General features: G+C 56.7%; 2 protein-coding genes across 17 annotated transcripts in view; one reads left to right on the top strand and one right to left on the bottom strand.

Annotated features, from left to right (window-relative positions):
- Chrne (cholinergic receptor nicotinic epsilon subunit) overlaps positions 1 to 9,425 on the top strand; it is a 45,856-nt gene extending 36,431 nt beyond the window's left edge. The window contains exons 7-19 of one of the 3 annotated variants that reach the window (XM_076542771.1): positions 2,580 to 2,669; positions 5,009 to 5,121; positions 5,335 to 5,477; positions 5,577 to 5,621; positions 5,716 to 5,825; positions 5,941 to 6,096; positions 6,553 to 6,653; positions 6,949 to 7,149; positions 7,226 to 7,340; positions 8,533 to 8,647; positions 8,721 to 8,907; positions 8,994 to 9,100; positions 9,179 to 9,425. In XM_076542771.1, coding sequence (XP_076398886.1) covers positions 5,076 to 5,121; positions 5,335 to 5,477; positions 5,577 to 5,621; positions 5,716 to 5,825; positions 5,941 to 6,096; positions 6,553 to 6,653; positions 6,949 to 7,149; positions 7,226 to 7,340; positions 8,533 to 8,647; positions 8,721 to 8,907; positions 8,994 to 9,100; positions 9,179 to 9,334 — 1,482 coding nt within the window. In that variant the 5' untranslated portion in view covers positions 2,580 to 2,669; positions 5,009 to 5,075 and the 3' untranslated portion in view covers positions 9,335 to 9,425. Of the gene's footprint in view, positions 1 to 2,579; positions 2,670 to 4,637; positions 5,122 to 5,334; positions 5,478 to 5,576; positions 5,622 to 5,715; positions 5,826 to 5,940; positions 6,097 to 6,552; positions 6,654 to 6,948; positions 7,150 to 7,225; positions 7,341 to 8,532; positions 8,648 to 8,720; positions 8,908 to 8,993; positions 9,101 to 9,178 lie in introns of those variants that run through there. The other 2 variants (XM_076542770.1, XM_042282312.2) reach the window with 2 other exon arrangements.
- Positions 9,426 to 9,868: 443 nt separating this feature from the next.
- Positions 9,869 to 19,213, bottom strand: part of Mink1 (misshapen like kinase 1) — a 56,058-nt gene continuing 46,713 nt past the window's right edge. Inside the window, exons 13-34 of one of the 14 annotated variants that reach the window (XM_006994125.4) lie at positions 18,376 to 18,492; positions 17,774 to 17,860; positions 17,338 to 17,571; positions 16,958 to 17,131; positions 16,417 to 16,680; positions 15,896 to 15,981; positions 15,628 to 15,738; positions 15,271 to 15,389; positions 14,972 to 15,060; positions 14,761 to 14,784; positions 14,483 to 14,646; positions 14,050 to 14,155; positions 13,827 to 13,964; positions 13,523 to 13,631; positions 12,602 to 12,769; positions 12,347 to 12,490; positions 12,028 to 12,162; positions 11,816 to 11,916; positions 11,583 to 11,732; positions 11,334 to 11,493; positions 11,104 to 11,243; positions 9,869 to 10,705 (exon numbers count right to left, since the gene is read on the bottom strand). In XM_006994125.4, the coding sequence (XP_006994187.1) occupies positions 10,622 to 10,705; positions 11,104 to 11,243; positions 11,334 to 11,493; positions 11,583 to 11,732; positions 11,816 to 11,916; positions 12,028 to 12,162; positions 12,347 to 12,490; positions 12,602 to 12,769; positions 13,523 to 13,631; positions 13,827 to 13,964; positions 14,050 to 14,155; positions 14,483 to 14,646; positions 14,761 to 14,784; positions 14,972 to 15,060; positions 15,271 to 15,389; positions 15,628 to 15,738; positions 15,896 to 15,981; positions 16,417 to 16,680; positions 16,958 to 17,131; positions 17,338 to 17,571; positions 17,774 to 17,860; positions 18,376 to 18,492 (2,904 nt within the window). In that variant the 3' untranslated portion in view covers positions 9,869 to 10,621. The remainder of the gene's footprint in view (positions 10,706 to 11,103; positions 11,244 to 11,333; positions 11,494 to 11,582; positions 11,733 to 11,815; positions 11,917 to 12,027; positions 12,163 to 12,346; positions 12,491 to 12,601; positions 12,770 to 13,522; positions 13,632 to 13,826; positions 13,965 to 14,049; positions 14,156 to 14,482; positions 14,647 to 14,760; positions 14,785 to 14,971; positions 15,061 to 15,270; positions 15,390 to 15,627; positions 15,739 to 15,895; positions 15,982 to 16,416; positions 16,681 to 16,957; positions 17,132 to 17,337; positions 17,572 to 17,773; positions 17,861 to 18,375; positions 18,493 to 19,213) is intronic. The other 13 variants (XM_015987641.3, XM_006994126.4, XM_076542757.1 and 10 more) reach the window with 13 other exon arrangements.

The raw sequence follows: 19,213 nt of genomic DNA, 5'->3' as shown, positions 1-19,213 counted from the left end.
CTGCCCTGGAATTCTCTCTGTGGACCAGGCTGGCTTTGAACTGACAGAGATCCACCTGCCTCTGCCTCCCAAGTGCTGGGATTAAAGGCATGTGATATCACCACCTGGCTCAGAAGGACTTTCATACTGACCCAGCTAAGAGCAAATGATTATGTAAGTCATTTTATCCAATCTATTAAAAGCACTCATGATGGTTTTATTCAGCTCTGAATCCAAGCTTTTGATTCATGACTTCCATTTCCTGACATTTAAAAAATTTTATGGGCCTGGAGAGATGGCTCAGTGGTTAAGAGCATTTGACTGCTCTTCCAGAGGTCCTGAGTTCAATTCCCAGCAACCACATGGTGGCTCACAACCATTTGTAATGGAATCAGATTCCTTCTTCTGGTGTGCATGAAGACAGAGCACTCATATACACAAAATACATGAATAAATAGATCTTAAAAAAAAAAAAAAAGAGTTGCATGGACATGGTGTCCCTTCACAGCAATAGAAACCTTAAGACACCTCCTAAGAGCTGAGCTTATGGGCGTGAACTGCCACATCTGACTATGTTGTACTTGATGGGCCAGCGAGATGGCGTAGCTGGGAAGGGTTCCCTGCCACTGAGCCTGATGACTGGAATTTGATGCCTGGAACTCACATGGTCTGACTGTACATGCATGCCTCATACCCTAAAAATATATAAAATACTTGTAAAAATTTGGAATATATATTTTGAAAAATAAATATGTACCCACATTTATTATATAAAAAAGATTTATTTATTTATTTATTTTTGGCCAAGCATGGTGGTACACACCTTTAATCCCAGCCCTTGGGAAGTAGAGGCAGGCCTGTGAGATTAAGGCTAGCATAGTCTACATAATTTCAAACTATTCAGGGTCCAAACCTCCACAGAAAGACCCTGTCTCAAATAAACAAAAAGAAAACGTCTACTTCTTAGCTCTAGAAATACAGCTCAACAGTAGAGCACTTGCCTAGCATACTTGAGGCGTAAACTGGACCCCCAGTACCATGAAAATAAAATATTCCATTTTTTTTTTCAGTGCTGAAGAACCCAGAGTTCCTATCCTAGGCAACTCCTTTACCACAGAACTATTTCCCAAACCCTAAAAATTCTAATAATGAGGGACTTGTAATTCATTTAGCCAAAGGAAGTGTTGAGACGGCCAGGTGTGGTGGTGTACACTTTTATTTAATATCCACACTCAGGGGGCAGAAACCGATGGATCTCTTGAGTTCAAGACCAGCCAGAGCTACATAGTGAGGCCATGCCTCCAAAAAAAAAAAAAAAAAAAAAGGTGTTGGGTAGCCAGCCTGTAGGGGAGCACTCCAGCCCTCGGGAACCTCTGGGCCAGGCTGGATTGCGGAAGGCTGCTCGTGTCCCTGACTGTCTCCATCCGCTGTAAGCTGATAACAGCAGCCTGCTGCACTTAAAATGTAGCCGCAAGAGTGTGTTCCTGAGCTGCCTGCTTGACAGAATTCCCAGGGACCTGGCTTGGGTCAGGTCTCCTCCCTGGAACTAGTCACTTCTGGCCAAGGAGCAGGAGCGTCTTAGTGGCTAGCTGTCTTAGTCACTCTTCTTCCGCTGTGAGGAGACACCGTGACCAAGGCAATTCACAGGAGAAAGCATTGAATTGGGAGCTTGCTTACAGTTTTAGAGGGCTGATCTGTGATCATCATGGTGAGAAGCAGACAGGCACGGTGCTGGAGCAGTGCCAGAGATCCTGATCCTGATCCTGATCCTGATCCTGATCCGCAGGCAGCAGGCAGAGGCAGACAAAGGCCTGGTGGGGGCTTTGGAAACTTCAAAGCCCACCCCTGTGACAGATCTCCTCTAACAAGGCCACACCTGTTCAGCAAGGCTCCATCTCTTTCCTAACAAGTCACCGGCTGGGGATGAAGTATGCAAATATTTGAGCCTATGGGGGCCAGTCTCATTCACACCACCACACAACCAATCCTCTGGACTTGTGGTAGGAGAGAATAGTTCTCAGGGAAAGGCTGCCGGCAGTTCATTGAGGCTGGTTATTTGTCCAGGAGATAATTATCACGCAGACTCCACTAAATGCCGTGAACACCGCCAGCCAATAGGGCTCAGCCCTCATCCATCAGCCTGCATCCTAAGGAGGGAAGAGGTGCTCCCGTAGTGTCTACTGGGTGCTCCTTAGCCTGGCTCTGCTCACCCACCTCCCCTGCTAGGAAACGGGAGCAGCAGCTTGCTCTGAACACAGAGGGGGCCCTCCTGCGGCTAGCTGGGGGCATGGCCTTTGAGAAGGGCCCTGGTGGCTAGGAGGCAGTCGCCCCAAGCTCTGTGTCAGGGGCAGCAGCAGCTGCTCAGACTTGCTGGCCAAGAGTAGTTGGCGAAGGGAGTGACTTCCTGTTGAGCAGGGATCTTTGTTGGCTTGTAAGTCAGCCCCCAGAGAAACTGGGGTTTTCATTATACAAATAGAAAACCAAGACAGGCTCACGGGCATGTTCCCAACACCCCCAGCTGGTTGAGGGAGTGTGGGGGCGGGAGCTTACACCCCAGGTTGTCCCTATCCCCCCCTTTCTGCTCTGCTCCTAATGCTCAGGAATGGACGGGGCAGTGGTGTATGTCCGTGCACAAAGGTGGAGGTCGGAGGACAACTTGCAGGAATTCGTCTGCTCACTCCTTTCTTCGGGTGGGTCCAGGGGAACGAACTCGGGTCATCACTGGCAGAAAGTACCTCTACCCTGAGCCTGAGATCTCACTGGTCCGCACTGGTGTCTTTTCGGTTTGTTCTGTGACTCACTGAGTTTTCACCAAGGCTGTCCCTGTGACCATGGGTTTGGAACTATCCTATGGAACTTGGTGAGCTCTGCGGGTCACGTGGGAGTCTTAAGCCAGTTTCCTGACTCAGGCTTCAGCATCCCTGCCTTCAGGGCCTCAGGCAGGATGGAACCCAGGCTGAACTAGCTGTGTCTACAGAGAAGCCAAGAGGTCAGTTTGGGGCCAAGACCATGGTGAATGGTGCAGATGTCGTGAGGAGGTTGAAACTACACCAAAAAAAAAAAAAAAAAAGGCGGTACCCAGAGGTCAGAAGAGAGGGGAGCACCTGGTAAACAGCAGCAGGAAGTCCAGGCAGGGCCTGACCAGTCCCCAGCAGACACTGTGTTGTGAGTGTTGTGGCCACTGTGGATACGTTAACAGGAAACCTATAGGGAGCCTTGATGTTCTTAAGATAGGTCTTGGAGGGGCTGATCCACCAACAGCTCATCTCACCTTGACCCATCCTTTCCAGCTGTTTCTCTTCATAAGTTTCCCTGCTGCTAAATACTAGAAGCCTCTCTCTTCCCCTCTCCTCCCTCCTCCTTGCTTCCCCCCGCCCCCCACTTTTAGACAGGGTTTCTCTGTGTAGCCCTGACTGCCTTGGAACTCACTCTGTAGCCTAGGCTAGCCTTGAACTCAAGAGATCTGCCTGCCTCTGCCTCCCAAGTGCTGGGATTAAAGGTGTGTGCCACCACCGCTCGGCCAGAAGCAAGCCTCATGAACCTCCATAATCACAGTATCCACACTGTAAGTGCCCACTAACGTTTGAACAAATGTCTGCATTTAGCTCAGTGCTGCTTGGCCCAGGCCCTAACTCAAGAGACTGGATTAAGCAGCAGCAGCATGGCATTCAAGGTGCTGAGCTCATGCCCACGGATGCTTTCTGGGATCCGCAGTGGAAAATGAGAAATAATAAGACAGGTAACAGACATGGGCTTCAAGAGAGTGTGAGGAGCAGACAAGGGGCCTTAGATGTCTGAGGGAATCTCACCGGTAGGAAGAAATGATGACCGTGAGTGTTTGTGAAATGTAAAATGAGCACAGAGCCACAGGATGAATAAAGTTGACTCCTGAGTCTTAGGCCTTATCAACAATGCACCTGTGTGAATGACCCTCAGCGGCAGACTCTTCGTGCATTTAGGACGGAAGTGATTGCTCTGCTGGACTGAGGTGAAGTATAAGGCCTAAGGCCTAAAGGGCTTCTGGCTGGGCATTGTGGCAGCACATGCCTGGAATCTCAGCACCCAGGAAGATGAGGCAGGAGGATTGTATAGTTTGGTCTATGCAACAAGTTCTAGGCTAGACTGGCCTATATAGTGAGACCCTATCTCAAGAAATCCCCTCCCTCAAAAGCCAACAAAAATCAAAATTATTCCTATACTTCTTACCCCATGAGGAACACCCGGCTAGCTTTTCTCAAATGCAGATTCTGAGAACCTCACTGCACCAGTGATCACACCTGCAGGCCCAGCCCTTGGGAGGCCTAGAGGATCAGGAGTTCAAGGCCAGCCTGAGCTATACAAGACTTGCCTTAAAAACAAATAAAACAATGAAACCCAGGCCTGGTGGCTCATGACTGTCATCCCAGCACCCAGGTGGGCTGAGGCAGTAAGTTCAAAAGTTCAAGGCCAGCCTGAGCTATACAAGACTTGCCTTAAAAACAAATAAAACAAGCTGAGCGGTGGTGGCACACACCTTTAATCTCAGCACTGGGGAGGTAGTGGCAGGCAGATCTCTGTGAGTTTGAGGCCAGCCTGGGCTACAGAGTGAGTCCCAGGACAGGTGCCAAAGCTACAAAGAGAAACCCTGTCTCGAAAAAACAAACAAAAAAGTAACTAAGGGGTAGTGTGGTAGGCACAGGATGTTCTCTCCCTGAGCTGCATTCGTCAGAACCAGGGATACAGGGCAGCCAGCCGCACAGAGGATGCCAGGGCATGTTGAGAATGGGGGTCGACGCTGAAGACTACCCTAAAGGCTTGTGGTTTCAAATGTTATCAGAGGCTTGCTTCTCTTGTGAGATATCAGGTCTGTGGCTACAGAGCTGGCTAAAGCCCAGGCAAAGGATTCTGGGATGGGGTGGATAAGGGACACAGAGTGGGGCAGCTGCCTCTGGAAGCAGCCAGACTGTCCCCAGCTGCGGCAAGGGTAGAGGATCAGGTGACAGTCCCCTAGCCCAGCCCCGGAACTAACACCCTCCTCCTCTTCACACAGGCACCTTGGCCGGCCTGCCCCCCCAGCCTGTCAAAGCTCGGAATAATCCTGAGAACCAGACAGCAGGATGGAAGGGACTCTGCTGAGCGCCCTGCTTCTCCTGGCATTTCTTGGTAGGGACAGGGATGCGGAGGGGGGCAGGTGGACCTGTATCCCAACCCGAAGGGACTAGGTGTAGATGGAGTTAGTACTTGATGCAATATTTTTGGTTGAGTAGAAACCCAGAAAGATACACACAGGAAGTCTGCGCAGGCCTGGGGGCAGAGAGACACCTTCTGGGGTGCTGCTTCATGCCCAGTGACCCCTTCCTTCTCAATGTATCCCAGGCAGGAGCCAGGGCAACAAAGATGAGCTGAAACTGTATCACCATCTCTTTGACAATTACGACCCAGGATCCCGGCCAGTTAGGAGGCCTGAGGACACTGTTACCGTCACCCTCAAGGTCACCCTAACCAACCTCATCTCACTGGTAAGATTGACCCCCACACCCCCACACCCCAAATCCTAAGCCTGCACACTCTCTTCCAGCCCTAACTCCTGGAATCAGACAGGCTCCTTCCTCTTGTAGAATGAGAAGGAGGAGACCCTGACCACCAACGTCTGGATCGGAATTGTGAGTCAGATCCGGGGAGCCGTGTGAGGGTTCCTTTCTTCCCACCCGGTGGGAGATGGCGAGCACACCCCCCCTTCCATCCTCTACCTCTTAGGACTGGCAGGACTACAGGCTCAATTTCAGTAAGGCCGATTTTGCCGGCGTCGAAACCCTGCGGGTCCCTTCAGAATTTGTATGGCTGCCAGAGATTGTTCTGGAAAACAAGTGAGGATTGGCCAAGAGGCCAGGCTGCAAGGGGGGGGGGGGGGTTCTGGCGGACCTGGTTGGTGGGAGAGGTCCAGGAGTCTTTTCAATACCGTGACAAGCTCGGTCTTCACAGTATCGATGGGCAGTTTGGAGTGGCTCACACCTGCAATGTTCTGGTCTACGAGGGAGGCTTTGTGACCTGGCTGCCCCCCGCCATCTACCGCAGCACCTGCGCAGTGGAGGTCACCTACTTCCCCTTCGACTGGCAGAACTGCTCTCTCATTTTTCGGTGGGAAGAGTCACTGCAAGCAGGAGATTAGGGGCCTCGCGCAGGGGCGGGGGCAGGGCCTGATGCGGAGGAGCGGGTGGGGTCTCTGTGGAAGGTGTGCGTGCGGATGGCGGAGCGGGGCACCGAAATGAGTGGGAAGCTGGACCTGGGCTTGCAGTAGGGGCGGGCACAGGCTTCTTGCTGCCATCTTGGGGTTTTATCCCATAGTCCCAGCTACTCCCTCCTCAGGAGGAGTCTGAGGTGTAAAAAAAAATCACGTGAGTCCAGGAGTTCCTTGAACCACGTGGCCAGCCCCGGTGGCCACCAAACCAGACCAAAAGGAAGTAGATCTGGAAGCGGATGTGCTGGGGGGATGCGGGCATGAGTGGAGCCCTAGGGCCCTTCCAGATCCCAGCTTCCGGGGAGGGACTAGGAAGGGCCCCAGCTTCTGGGGTGAAGCCTGGCCCTGGTTCACAGCTCCCAGGCCTACAGTGCTGAAGAGGTGGAGTTCGTCTTTGCGGTGGATGACAATGGCCAGCCTATCGACCACATTGAGATCGACACGGAAGCTTTTACTGGTGAAGGCCTATCCCTTTTTCAAAAACCAGGAGGGGACTTGCAGCGTGGGGCTTGACGTGGGCCACACTGCTTGAGCTGGCTCTTCTTGAAGTCAACCTCGGTTGTCACTCTAGGCCACTCTCTTCCTATGGTCTTTCTGCACCCTGACCAGAAACGCCCCTCTCGGCCCATACTTCCCCCATGCAGACAGCCCAGGGTCCAAGTGGTTCACACAGGCCCAGACAGCTGCACCCACCCGCTCAGCCTGGAGTTGCAGGGATGGGGGCTGACTGCGGCCCACCCCACGCCCTGCAGAGAATGGAGAATGGGCCATCGACTACTGCCCAGGCTCGATTCACCGCTATGAGGGAGGCCCTGCGGGAGTCCCTGCAGAAACTGACGTCATCTACACGCTCATCATCCGCCGGAAGCCGCTCTTTTACATCATTAACATCATCATACCTTGTGTGCTCATTTCTGGCTTGGTGCTGCTCGCTTACTTCCTGCCTGCTCAGGGTAAGGGATGACCCCTGACTCCTAACCCCAGGCTGGGCTCGCTCCCTGGATGCCTCTCACAGCATGCTCCCTCCAGCCGGTGGCCAGAAATGCACGGTCTCCATCAACGTCCTGCTAGCCCAGACTGTCTTCTTGTTCCTAATTGCCCAGAAAATTCCAGAGACATCTCTGAGCGTGCCACTACTGGGCAGGTAACCTCAAAGCGGATCCCACAGAGGTGGTGTGTCAGCACGGAGGGCGGAGCCAAAGAAGGCTGGCATAGGGGACTTGCAGTTGTCCCGTTCTGGGCTTTTATTTGGACACAGGGTGGGGCTGGGACAGTGATGGATTATTTGGTCCCCTCGTTCTCCTCACTGCTGCTGGATGCCACCTTGAGGTCTCCCGAGTGTCTCTGTTGAGAGGTCAGTACGGCTCAGTATATCCTCAATCCCATTTCCTCTGACCCGTATCACACCCCTTATTCCTAACGCACCTGATCCCGGGGGACCCCAAGGCCCAGTTGGCGTAGGGTTTGTTGCAGGGATGAGGTGGACCCGTGCAAACCGCGTCCGCACAGGCACAGCCACGCCCCCTGGATCAGGTACCGGGCGCTTGCGCCAGCTGCTGCTCCAGCTTGCCGAATCCCCTGCCCTGTGGCCATGGCTACCCGGGCCAGCGCCCGACCCGGATCCCCAGTGTCCGGGGCTGGGTCCGGGCAACCGTCGCTGCTGTCCAGTCTCTGCACCTCCTGCTGTAGCCACAGGGCTGAGATCTGCATTGAGGGTACAGGGGCTAGAGGTCCCTGTTTTCGCCCTCCCCCGTTTCTTCCCATCCCTCAACTCCCCAGAGCTGCACCTCTAACAAGGTGGCGCCAAAGCTCATGATGCTGGTCGCAGCTTCTCTTAGCACCAGCCCTAAGGTGGCCTTCGGGGCAGGCGGCTTATCGGATTCCAGGGACTCCTGGGACTTAAGTTCTCGGAACCTTTGCACCAGATATTCCTGAGCTGCGGCCACAGCAAGTTCCAGGGAAGATAGAAGCGGAGGCTGCAGGGCCACCTGGAGAAGCAGGGGTGGTGGAGCGCTCTGGTCACAGGGAAAGGGTCACAGCAGCAGGCGCTGGAGCCCTCTCCAGATGCCGCCTTTGGGTGGGCCATTCTCCTACCCTCACCTCGGTGGAGCTGTGGAAGTGGTAGACCCACAGCAGGGTGTCCAAGTTGCTGGGAGTCCCCTTCATGTCCGCAGCAGATGGTAGGTGCAGGGGGGGCGGGGACAATACTGGAGCGATGGAGGGGTAGCAAGGGGAGTCACCCCACCTCCTGTGCAGAGGTGTTTGTGAGGTAGAGGGCAGCCAGCGGCCTCTCGTTTCGATGGACGCCGTGACGTCATGCCTTTTGGGTATCTCAGGTATCTTATTTTCGTCATGGTGGTTGCCACGCTCATTGTTACGAATTGCGTCATCGTGCTCAATGTGTCTTTGCGGACGCCGACCACTCATGCCACATCCCCTCGGCTGCGCCAAGTAAGCGCTGGTTGAGGCAAGGACAGCCCAGGGGGGGAGGCGGGCTTGGACCTCACCTCTGCCCTGGCCACAGATTTTATTGGAGCTGCTGCCACGCCTCCTGGGCTCGAGCTCACCCCCGGAGTCTCCGCGAGCTGCCCCACCCGCGAGGCGAGCCTCGTCCGTGGGCATTCTGCTCCGAGCAGAGGAGCTCATCCTCAAGAAGCCGCGGAGCGAGCTTGTGTTTGAGGGGCAGAGATACCGGCACGGAACTTGGACCGGTGAGCACCGCTCTCGTGGGTCTAAGGCAGACGGTCGAAGTCGGGGAAGCTCTTTAGTGACCCAGCACTGGGTGTCGCCCTTTCAGCGGCCCTCTGTCAGAACCTGGGTGCTGCAGCCCCTGAAATCCGCTGTTGTGTGGATGCTGTGAACTTCGTGGCTGAGAGCACACGAGACCAGGAAGCCAATGGAGAGGTGGGTTAGGCTGTGGGTGAGCGGCACTCCGGCCCCACCCCGGTCCTTTCGTCCAGTGCGCTAAGCTGTGTCTCACAGGAAGTGTCCGACTGGGTGCGTATGGGGAAGGCCCTCGACAACGTCTGCTTTTGGGCAGCTCTGGTGCTCTTCAGCGTCGGTTCCTGCCTCATCTTCCTTGGGGGTTACTTAAACCAAGTTCCTGATCTCCCCTACCCACCATGTATCCAACCATGAGCCTGCACCAGCGCCAGCCCCGGCCCTCCCCCTGCAAGAAGCCGGTTTTGAAAACGGGCTGATAATAAATCCGTTTTGTGAACTTCCAGAAGGGGTTGTGTGGCCACGTGGGTAGGTCTGGCTCCTCCGGGTCAGCAGAGGGAGATGGGGGGTTTGGCTAGGCACCTGAGGCCAACCCTCTAGGACAGAGAGAGCGTACCCTTGGTTCAGTCTCACGACCTCTTGGCTCCTTTGAGCCATCTGACCCGGTTGACTGCCAATGAGGTTGCACAGACCTAGACATAGGAACACTGAAGCCAGGATGTCAGGCCTGCCCTGAGGGAGCTGGTAAAAACTAAGTACTCTCCAAGTGTCCCATAGGTTTACAACCGAGGATGCCCTGCCCCCCTCTGCCTAATCATCCACCTCACTTCCTCTCCTAAGACTGACTTACCAGATCCTAAGACCTCTCCTCCACCCTCTGCACTCCCAACTCGGAGAGCGCTCCCTGGAAAGTGTCCAGGATTGAGACAAAACAGTGGTGGGATCTTAAAATGGTGGGAGCTGGTTGAATTGTCTTTATTAACAAACGGGATATCCAAGGCCACTACATAGAGAAAGGATACGGGACGGAGAGGGCTACTTGCTGCTCACACTATATACAGATGCAAGCAAGGGGGTAGAAGGGGAGCTCTGAGCTCTCTCCCTCCAGGGAAGGGGAGAGGCTGGGGAGGGTGGGAAAGGAGGAATGTTTTGGCTGTGGGGTCCCTCCTCCATTCCCTGGGGCCTGGGGGGGGGAGGGGAATCATTAAAGTGCTTTCAGAAAATGAGGACCTGGTCCCTGCCCCTGGAGTGGCTGGTGACACCCCCCCCCCCAGAACCCAGGGCCCAGTGACCCCCCCCAGAGTCTGGTACATTCAAGGGGGGAGCCGGCTCCCCTGGCGTGCAAATAAAGGGGTACAGGGCCCTGCTCAGTCAGCAGCAATGGGGTATGGGGGTCCAAGCCCCAAGCACTCTCCTCTTGAGAAAAGGGGAGGGGCAAGTCCCACTCAGTTCCTGGTGAGGGGAAGCTGTGCCATCCCCCAGAAGCTGGGGACAGGCACAGTTTTGAAAACATGTTGGGAGAAAGGATGGTCACGTGATCACAAAAGCTTCAGGGATCAGAGGTCACGTTCCCAGCAGGCTCCAGTGAATCAAACCAGTAAAAGCAAAAGCCCAAGGCGGGGCAGGTTAGGGGAGGGCGGCCTGGGTAGTCTGGCTGTGGGGAGAGCTGGGTCCGAGTCGGGGAGCCCCAGCCCAGGGGCCTGGTCACCAGTTCATGATGCAGTTACGGTTCAGAGTCATAAAGTAGACTTGGCTGCTTCCCCCAGAGCGGACTGAGGCAAAAAAGACCTGCATGAGGTAGAAAAGCGTCACCAAGGGCTACAGTGTTTAAGTGTGTCTGTGTGTGTCTGTGGGTGGGGGTCCTCAACTGGGAAAGGGAAAGACGAGAGAGAGAGAGAGAGAGAGAGAGAGAGAGAGAGAGAGAGAGGGAGGGAGGGAGGGAGGGAGGGAGGGAGGGAGGGAGGGAGAGGGAGGGAGAGGCTTCACAAGGACTGGGGTTTCTCCCCCCACCGCCCCCCATGAAAGGCAAAGGTGTGTTACCAGACCCCTGGGGTAGAGACAACGGAACCCCAGGGGAAGGACGCAGCTGCTGTGGCAGCTTCCACAGGGAGGCGCTGCTCTGAGGGGCAGAGCAGAAGCCCTCGGCCCCCAGATCTGCCCAGCACAGGGCCACACGGCCTCCTCACCTTATCGTTCCGCTCACACAGGAACTTGAGCCTCTGGGCTCGTTTGTGCATGAAGACCCCATCGAGGTGGCCTGTCTCCACCGAGCGGATCTCAATGGCTTTCTCACCCCAGCCCATGATCTGGTTGGAGCAGATGTAGGCTGATGGGAGAGGACGGTAGAAGGGCCGTAAGGAGGTTGTGGTCCTGGTCCCCTCAGGGCAAGCGGTCTGGGAGGTGGCCCTTCGCTTACCCACAGAGGTGGGCATCTCTCCCCACTGCAGCACCACATCCTTGATGATCCGCCCGTACGTGTTGACGTAGACGCCCTCGTCTTCGTAGCACAGCAGCATCTCCATGCCGTCCGTGTTGGGGAGGAAGATGATGGCGTGGGGCGTGATCTGGCTCTGGATCTAGGGAGAAGGAGGGGCTGGGTGGGGTCCCCGTGTCTGGTGTCCAGAATGGGGTGGTCCCCCTCGCCCCACAGCCCTGCTAAGCTCACGTGTACAGGGATGTAGATGTCATAGCTGTTCCCAGAGTCAACATCCACAGCGTGGAAGCCGGCACTGGAGCCATAGATGACCTTGAGCCGCTGGCCCTCCTCGACGGTCAGGTCCACCAGCAGAGGGCGGTGAGGGAGGTCGGCAAAGGACTGTGGAGGAGAGAAGGAATGCTCAGGGAAGACAAGCGCAGGGGCACAGCACTGGAAAGGACGGAAGGCCGAGGCCCCGTTACCTTGAAGGCCATGAATTTGTGGTAGGGCTTGGGAGCCCAGGCGTACACCTCCACGGAGTTCTTTAGGGCGATGACCAGGAACTTAATACGCTCGTATTTCACTGGGGGCAGGAAAGAGGGGGACGCAGTGACTTCCGCTGTCAGGCTTTGCTGCTCTCTGTATTTAGCCCGGACCTCGTGTCTCCCTGGCTACTGTGCTGTGGCATCCTCACCAACACGGTAGTGGCCGCAGCCCTCCATGTCCCCCACAGTGGTCCACCCTTGCTTCTTCTCCACCTCGGGGTCATTGTGCAGGATCTTATTCCGAAGCCAGGACAGGTAATATACCCGAAGTTTGTTCCTTTTCCCTGAGAGATGGACATATGCACACATGCACACAAACTCACACTTCCTCTCATCGAAGGCCCCTTGCTGCTTCACACAATGGTGCTTGCAAACCAAGGGAACGACCAGAAACAAAACAAAGGAAAAAAAAAAAAAGAAAAACAAAGCCAGCGTTGAGACCCTTGTCCCCAAACTCCGCACACACACCTGAGATGGTGATGAGCAAGTTGAGGCCTTCCAGTACATCCATCTGCTGGAAGCGTCGCCGCCCAATGAGTCCATACACTTTGCCCTGCCCGCTTCGGTCCAGCAACATCAGCCCGTTCTCTGTGCCTACCAAGAGGTTGACCCCTGCAATAGGAGTCCTTGGAGAGGTCAGAGGCAGACCCGGGCTCTCCCCGACCAGGATCACACACGGAAGCTGTGCCAAGACCCCTTCCAGCCTTTTCAGCCCGGGCTTACCCCAGAGGGCTGCACAGAGGATCTCTGAATTGAATCGCTTCTTGTACTTCCGAATCTCAGGAGTTTCACTGTGAGCCCGGGTGTTGGTGGGGTTGACGTTGACCACAGAGCCCTTCCTCACATCGAACTGCAGCTGATCAAGACGACCACCCTCTCCACCTACGAGGGCTGCCAAGAGGAAGAGGAGGGAGGGAGGGTGGGCCGCAGCCCTCTAGTGTCTGCCTTTATCCCTATGCCCCACATCTGATCTTGACACTTCAGAATATTCAGAAGGGGAAGGGGAAGACTTCAGAACAGAGGCGCACGAAGAGATAAAAGAACCGTGGCCTTGGGGCCAAGGTCTGGCTCACTACCTCTGTTACTCAACATCCAACTTCTACCCAGTTCCTTCAGCCACCCTGGGCAATGCCCCTCGGAAGCCCTCCCTTGTTATCTGTGCCTGGGCATGGGCTAAGTCTCAAAAAAGAGGCCACAGGCACACGCCTTTAATCCCAGCACTCGGGAGGCAGAGGCAGGTGGATCTCTGAGTTTGAGGCCAGCCTGGTCTACAGAACAAGTTCCAGGACAGCTAGAGCTGTTACACAGTAAAATCTGTCTTGAAAACACACACACACACACACACACACACACACACACAATTCTTTTTTTAAATTTTTCTTTCTTTTCTATGTGTTCAATTATCCATGGAGGGCAGAAGAGGCATCAGATTTCCCAGACCAGAAGTTACAGGAGGTTGTGAGGTGTCTGATGTGGGTGCTGGGAACCAAATTTGGGTTCTTTGGAGGAGTAGCAGGTACTTTTAACCACTGAACCATCTCTTCAGCCCCATGCTGATACTCTGCAACGCTACATTCTCAAAGAGCTGCGTCCAGGCTAGCTCTGGACTCCAGCCTCAAGGCAGCCTGAGCCTCTTGTCCTCACCTGTGATCGGGATGGTATCTCCACTGCCTCCAGGCTGGTAGATCCCTAGATCCACAAACATGGTGAACGAGCTCTTCCCAGGGGCCTTTACCAACCCTCGGGACTGGTACTGTGGGGAGAGGGAACAGTCAAGAAACTCGTGTCGCTCTGGCCTGCGGCCCTGTCCGTGTTCGGGACAGACCTCAGGTTCCTACTGCGATGTGCGTGATGCCCTGCGATTCACCCACCACGTGCCCCCATCACCCCCTCTCTCTGCAAACCCCAGGGATCGTTCTTCAGTCGTGGCCTACTCCAGCACACGTACATCGCTGCCTCCGTCCTTTGTCGGGGGGCTGTGACCTTTGCTGTTCTCGGTCGGTGAGTGGCTGGGCTGGACCACATCTGGCAGGTTGGTGTAGCCGTTGCTGTCAGCCAGCAGCAGGCTCCGCTCCTCTTCAGGAGTCTGCAGAACAGAGACAGTCAGCGTGGGCCTCAGAGGGCTTGCCGCAGGCGGGTATAGGCAAGGGGGCGGGGGGAGACCCACTCACACGCTGGACCACCATGGTGCCTCCCCCGTATGGGGGCTGGGTCCCGGCTATCTCCTCAACATCGTGAACCACCATGGTGCTGACGCTGTCCGTATCTCCATCACTGCTGTGGGAAAGAGGAAGGTGGGGCCTTCCAGGTCCTGCCTGCCATACAATGCCACCGGAAGCAGATGACAGCCAGAGACTCGGGCTTTCAGTCTCCTGTAAAGCCCGCACTGATCCCTGACTCAGGTGTTTTCTGAGTGGCCCTCAGGGCAGGCTGGCAAAGAGACAGAGGGGCATCTGAAAGGGTCCCCCACAACCGACAGAACACTGGAGGAGGTGGGGTGCTAGCACACCACCCTGCTCCCTCCAACCTGGCACAACCCCCCCTTCCCTGCATCTCCGCTCTCCTTTCCTGATGAGGGAGGCCCTGCCCTAGGACACCCCATACCGGCCCCCGGGAGTGTCTCTGCTCCCCTCTGATGGCTCCCCATCGCCTTCCTCCTCCTCCTCTTCGCTGCTCTCCACCTCCTCACTGGAGGAGGAATAGTCCATGGCCTTCTTGGGAGGCCTAGGGGCCTCATCCAGGGTCCGCTCTTTGAGCAGCACAAAATCCTGCAGGGAAGAAGCCGTGTGAGGGGCGGCGTGGGGCTTGGGCAGAAGCCATACAAAGGTGCCTGTGGGGTGCAGACGGGGTCGTGAGAGGACTCCCCAACAGCCCTCACTAACCTCACCAATGGCTCGCTTATAGCTCTGGGAGAGGCCGCAGAGGAGGAGAGGCAGCCAGGAGGAAGCAGGAGAGATGGGGAGAAAGGTTAGTAACGTGAGATGTGCCCTGCGAGATCTGGACTCCCCTGTCTTCTCAATTAGTGAAGGAGCTGGCCCTGACCCCAGTGCCCGAGACTCTGAAGGCTCCACATCCCGCCCCCGGATCACTCACTGCGGGCCGGCCTGGCCTTGAACGGTGGTCTTCAGGCTTGGCTTTGTTCCCAGGGCAGAGCACTGGGGAGCTGTCCAGTTTTGTGGAGGCTGCGCATGGCAGGGTGAGAGAAGGAAGGTCACAGATACCTACAAGTGGCCCCAGGCCCGTGCCCCACGCCCTGGGCTGACCATGGGCCCCAAACCCACCCACATCCCTCTTGTCCCTGTGGTATTCTGGTCCTAAGCCACTCAAGGCCACAGGCCCCGCTTTCAGTGGTGATCAAGGCGAAGCCAAGGCCCAGAGCGGGCTTGACCTACCTCCCACACGGTTTCGGTTTCGCTCCAGTGAGCCAGCCTGAGGGAGGTGTCCCTGAGAGGCCGGGAGGACACTGTCTGAGCGCTCCCAGCCAGGGTCACTCCTCCTGAGGTCAGGGTTACTGTGAAGGACAGAGTTCCCGTCAGGGATGTGTCCCCATCTGTGAGTGTCAACTGAACTGTAGGACCCATCACCAGGGAAGCAAATGGCAGAGTGAGAGGTGAGACTGAGGGGGGTCAACTCCATTACCTAGAGGCTTTGGGCGGAGCTGGGGGCCCGGGAGGCTTGGGGGTGCCCCTGCTCTGCCCGCCTCTGCAGATAGAGTGAGAGGTGAGAGTATGTGGGGTCAACTCCATTACCTAGAGGCGTTGGGCGGGCCAGGGGGCGGAGCTAGGGGCCCGGGAGGCTTGGGGGTGCCCCGCTCTGCCCGCCTCTGCAGATAGATTTGCCAGGCGGAGTTGCTGCGAGGTCTGTGGAGGGAGCACAGGGTGCCGGGGCGGGCGGCGGCAGAAGGGGGGCTGAGGAGCCTGGTTTGGGGCTTGTCCCACCCCTAAGTAGGTAACCTGGCCGAGTCCCTACGTCTCTTACTGCCTAGGCTGCCACACGACCCCACCCTGGCGTGTGTACCTGGCACGGACGGCCTGAGCTGGCCGGGACCCTCCGGCCCCACTGGTGTTAAGGGCAGTGGCAATAGACGAGGTCCTCTGAGGAACCTGGGGAGAAAGAGCAGTCGACGAGCTGTCAGTCTTGTACAGACACCGCACACGCTCAATTCCACTGTCAATCCGAGAAATGCAGTCTTCAGCATCCACGGAGAAACAAACAGGTCAGGGCCGTTACGATAGGTCCGGGCTAGGAAGCTAGAAAATGGCCACGTGGGTCCCTCTGCTATCAAGCTCCTGGCCATTTCTCTCTCTCTCTCTCTTTTTTCCTTTTTTCTTTTTTTCAGGAGCTGAGGACCGAACCAGGGCCTTGCGCTTGCTAGGCGAGTGCTCTACCACTTTGCTAAGTCCCCGACCCTGGCCATTTCTCACCCCGCAGTCACTCTGTCTCCCCACCCTCCGGATGCTAACCTGTGGGCGGGGTCCCATACTGCCTTGCTTTCCTCCTTCCCACTCCAGTTTCCCGTCCTTCAGGGTCGTTCTTACCTTAGGTGGAGCCTCATTATCAGGCCGGACCCAGGAGGGGGGGTTTGGGCTAGGGCCAGGCCCTTCCGAGGTGGGGTCTGAATTCTGGCGGATGACAGCTCCTCGGGCACTGGGTGTGGCAGTGGGTGTGGGGACGGCAGCAGGGTCAGGGTCGTGGGAGGCAGGGAAGGCAGCCAGGTTTCGAGTGGGCTGGTCCTGCAGGGACTGGGATCGGGGTACAGGTGCTGCATATGGCTTCAGTGGGACCCGGTGTGCCACCAGGCTCTGTAGGGAGAGACCAGGGAGGGTGGGCTGCCTGCTTTGGGGCACACCCTGCAAACGAGGGTCTGGGCTGAGAAGAGTCCCTCCTCCCACCAGAAGACAAGGGGTTTCTTAAGCTGGAGAAGAGGACTGGACACAATGCAGCAGCAGACTGTCACAGGGCTGGGCCCCGGGATGTGCAGAAGACACCAGTGACCGCGCGCACGTGCTCCTGGGTACAGCTCTGCACCTGGCGCTAAGCAAAGCCACCCGCGTTGGACAGGAATGGGGACAGACTCACCTTGTGCGGTCCTTCCTGAGGTTCCACAGGCCTCTGCATAGGAGGAGTCTGGGAAAGAGGTCCCGGGGGGCTGGGAGAGGCCTGGGAGATGGGGGGCTCTGGCCCCATGCTGCTTGGCTTCGCCTTGGCCAAGGGAGAGTTCTGCTGCTTATTCATCCTTGCCCTGTCTTCCACCTACGACGCAAGGGGCCGTCAGCAGGCCAGTGCCTGCGCTCCTGATCTCAAAATTTAGACCCTCACTTGCTCCAACCGCTCCAGCCTCTGCTCCTCTGCCCTCCTCAGTGCCCGTCACTGTGCAGCAACCCCTTCTCACGTTTTCCAGCCCTCAGCGAGGCGGTACGGTGGGCTCTTAGGGGACAAGACAGACGGTGAGTGAGTACCTCTCGGGCCCACGCTGGCTTGTCAGCAGGATTAATGCCCCGACCATAATGATACAGGGGCTTCCTGTCCCCAGGCAGGATTTGTTGCTGCTGCTGCTGCTGCTGCTGCTGCTTCTGGAGCTGTTGCTGCTGCTGCTGCTGCTGCAGGGACTTGAGGTAGGCATGCTCCTGCTGCAGCTGTCTCTGGAGCCGCTCCGACTGCCGCTGCTCCTCCAGCTGCTTCCGCTTGTATTCCTGGGTCCAACGGTAGGGAGAGGGGACTCAGCGGAGTGTGGCCCTGGGAGTTAGAGCAGGCAGGCCCTTCCTTTCCTCTACTGCCTAGACGGGGGCTGCTTCCCCGATCGTGGGAAGCCCCTTTCCCTGAGGGGTTCCCATCCCAGAGCAGGAGAGCAGCTCGGGATGGCATCTTCCCGAGGACCCCGAGGGACCCCGTTACCAGCAGCAGGGCCTGTTCCTGGAGCAGCTGTTGCTGAAGGATCTCGAGCTGTCTCTGCTCCTCCTCTAGCCTGTGACGGATATATTCCTGGGGGGGCGGGGTGGGGGTGGGGGCACGGGGCAGGGAGAGAGGGAGGCGGCAGAGGAGGGTGGCAGCAGCGGCGAAGGAGGGGAGTCAGCGCGGTGAGGATGAGGGGGGACAGGGGTAGATGAGCCCCGGGGGGGCAACGTGGCACAGATGGGAATAAGAGGGCGCGGGATGAGGAGGGCAGGTGGGTATCATGAGGACAGTGCCCGGGGAGGAGTCCGGGATGGGCAGAGATGGGGGATGAAGGCACACAGACAGGAGGGCAGGGAGCAGGGTGGGGTTGGGGGCAGGAGAGAACAGAGAAAGAGTGAAGCTAGAAGAGATAGGAGGAATCCAGGGTAGGGGAGCCAGAGGGGCAGGGCACCGAGGAGGAGGAGGAGGAGGAGGAGGAGGAGGAGGAGGAGGAGGAGGAGGAGGAGGAGGAGGAGCGGGGAAGGCAGGCAGCAGGAGCGGGGCGGGGGGGCGGGCGGCGGGCGGTGTGAGGCGGGTGTGTGTGTGTGCTCTGGCGCCAGTACCTGCTCCCGCTCTGCCTGCCGCCTCTCCTCCTCTCGCCGCAGGGCCTGGATGTCTTCCAGCCGCCGCTGCTGCTCCTTCTCCTGCAGCTTCCGCTGCTCTCGCTCCCGCCGCTGTTGCTGCGGACCGAGGAGGAGGAGGTGGTGTGTCTTACGGACGGACCGTAACAGATCCTAGCCCAGCACAGCCTTGGAAGGATCACCCCTCCGTGGAGAACAAGGCAGGTGTGAGTTAGAGGCAGCGGAGAGGAAGGTGTTAACACTTCCAGGCACACGTCCCCAGCCCTGCCCCAGAGCTGCACGCCTGGCCCCGAGAGGTGGGTCTGAGGAGAATCGTTTGTCTGGGGCTAGACAGGGACCGCTGCTCCTGGAGCGGGCTCAACAGGATGACATTTTCCTCTTCCCACTGCGCCAGCTAGTTTTATGTCAACTCGACATGAGCTAGAGTCATTTTAGGTGTTTCCTCATTTCTCAACTGAGAAAATGCCCCCACCAGATCAGCGGTGCATTTTCTTGACTGATGGCTGATATGGGAGGGCCCAGCTTACTGTGGGCGGTACCAAACCTAGACTGTGGTCCTGGCTGCTAAGGAAGCAGGACAAGCAAGCCATGGGGTACAAGCCAGTAAGCAGTGTTCCTCTCTGCCTCTTTCTCAGTTCTTGCCTTGAGTTCCTACCCTGACTTCTGATGATAAACTATGACATAGAAGTGGAAGCAAAATAAACCCTTTTTCCTCCAGGTTGCTCTTGGTCGTGGTGTGTTATCACAGCAGCTGAAAGCCTAAGACAGCCACCCAACAAAAACACAAGTGTCAAGAACAGCGCTCCCCTTCACATGCTCC

This window comes from Peromyscus maniculatus, chromosome 8 (assembly GCF_049852395.1).
Source record: "Peromyscus maniculatus bairdii isolate BWxNUB_F1_BW_parent chromosome 8, HU_Pman_BW_mat_3.1, whole genome shotgun sequence".
Classification (NCBI taxonomy): domain Eukaryota; kingdom Metazoa; phylum Chordata; class Mammalia; order Rodentia; family Cricetidae; genus Peromyscus; species Peromyscus maniculatus.
This window is presented reverse-complemented; position numbering and strand designations above follow the sequence as displayed.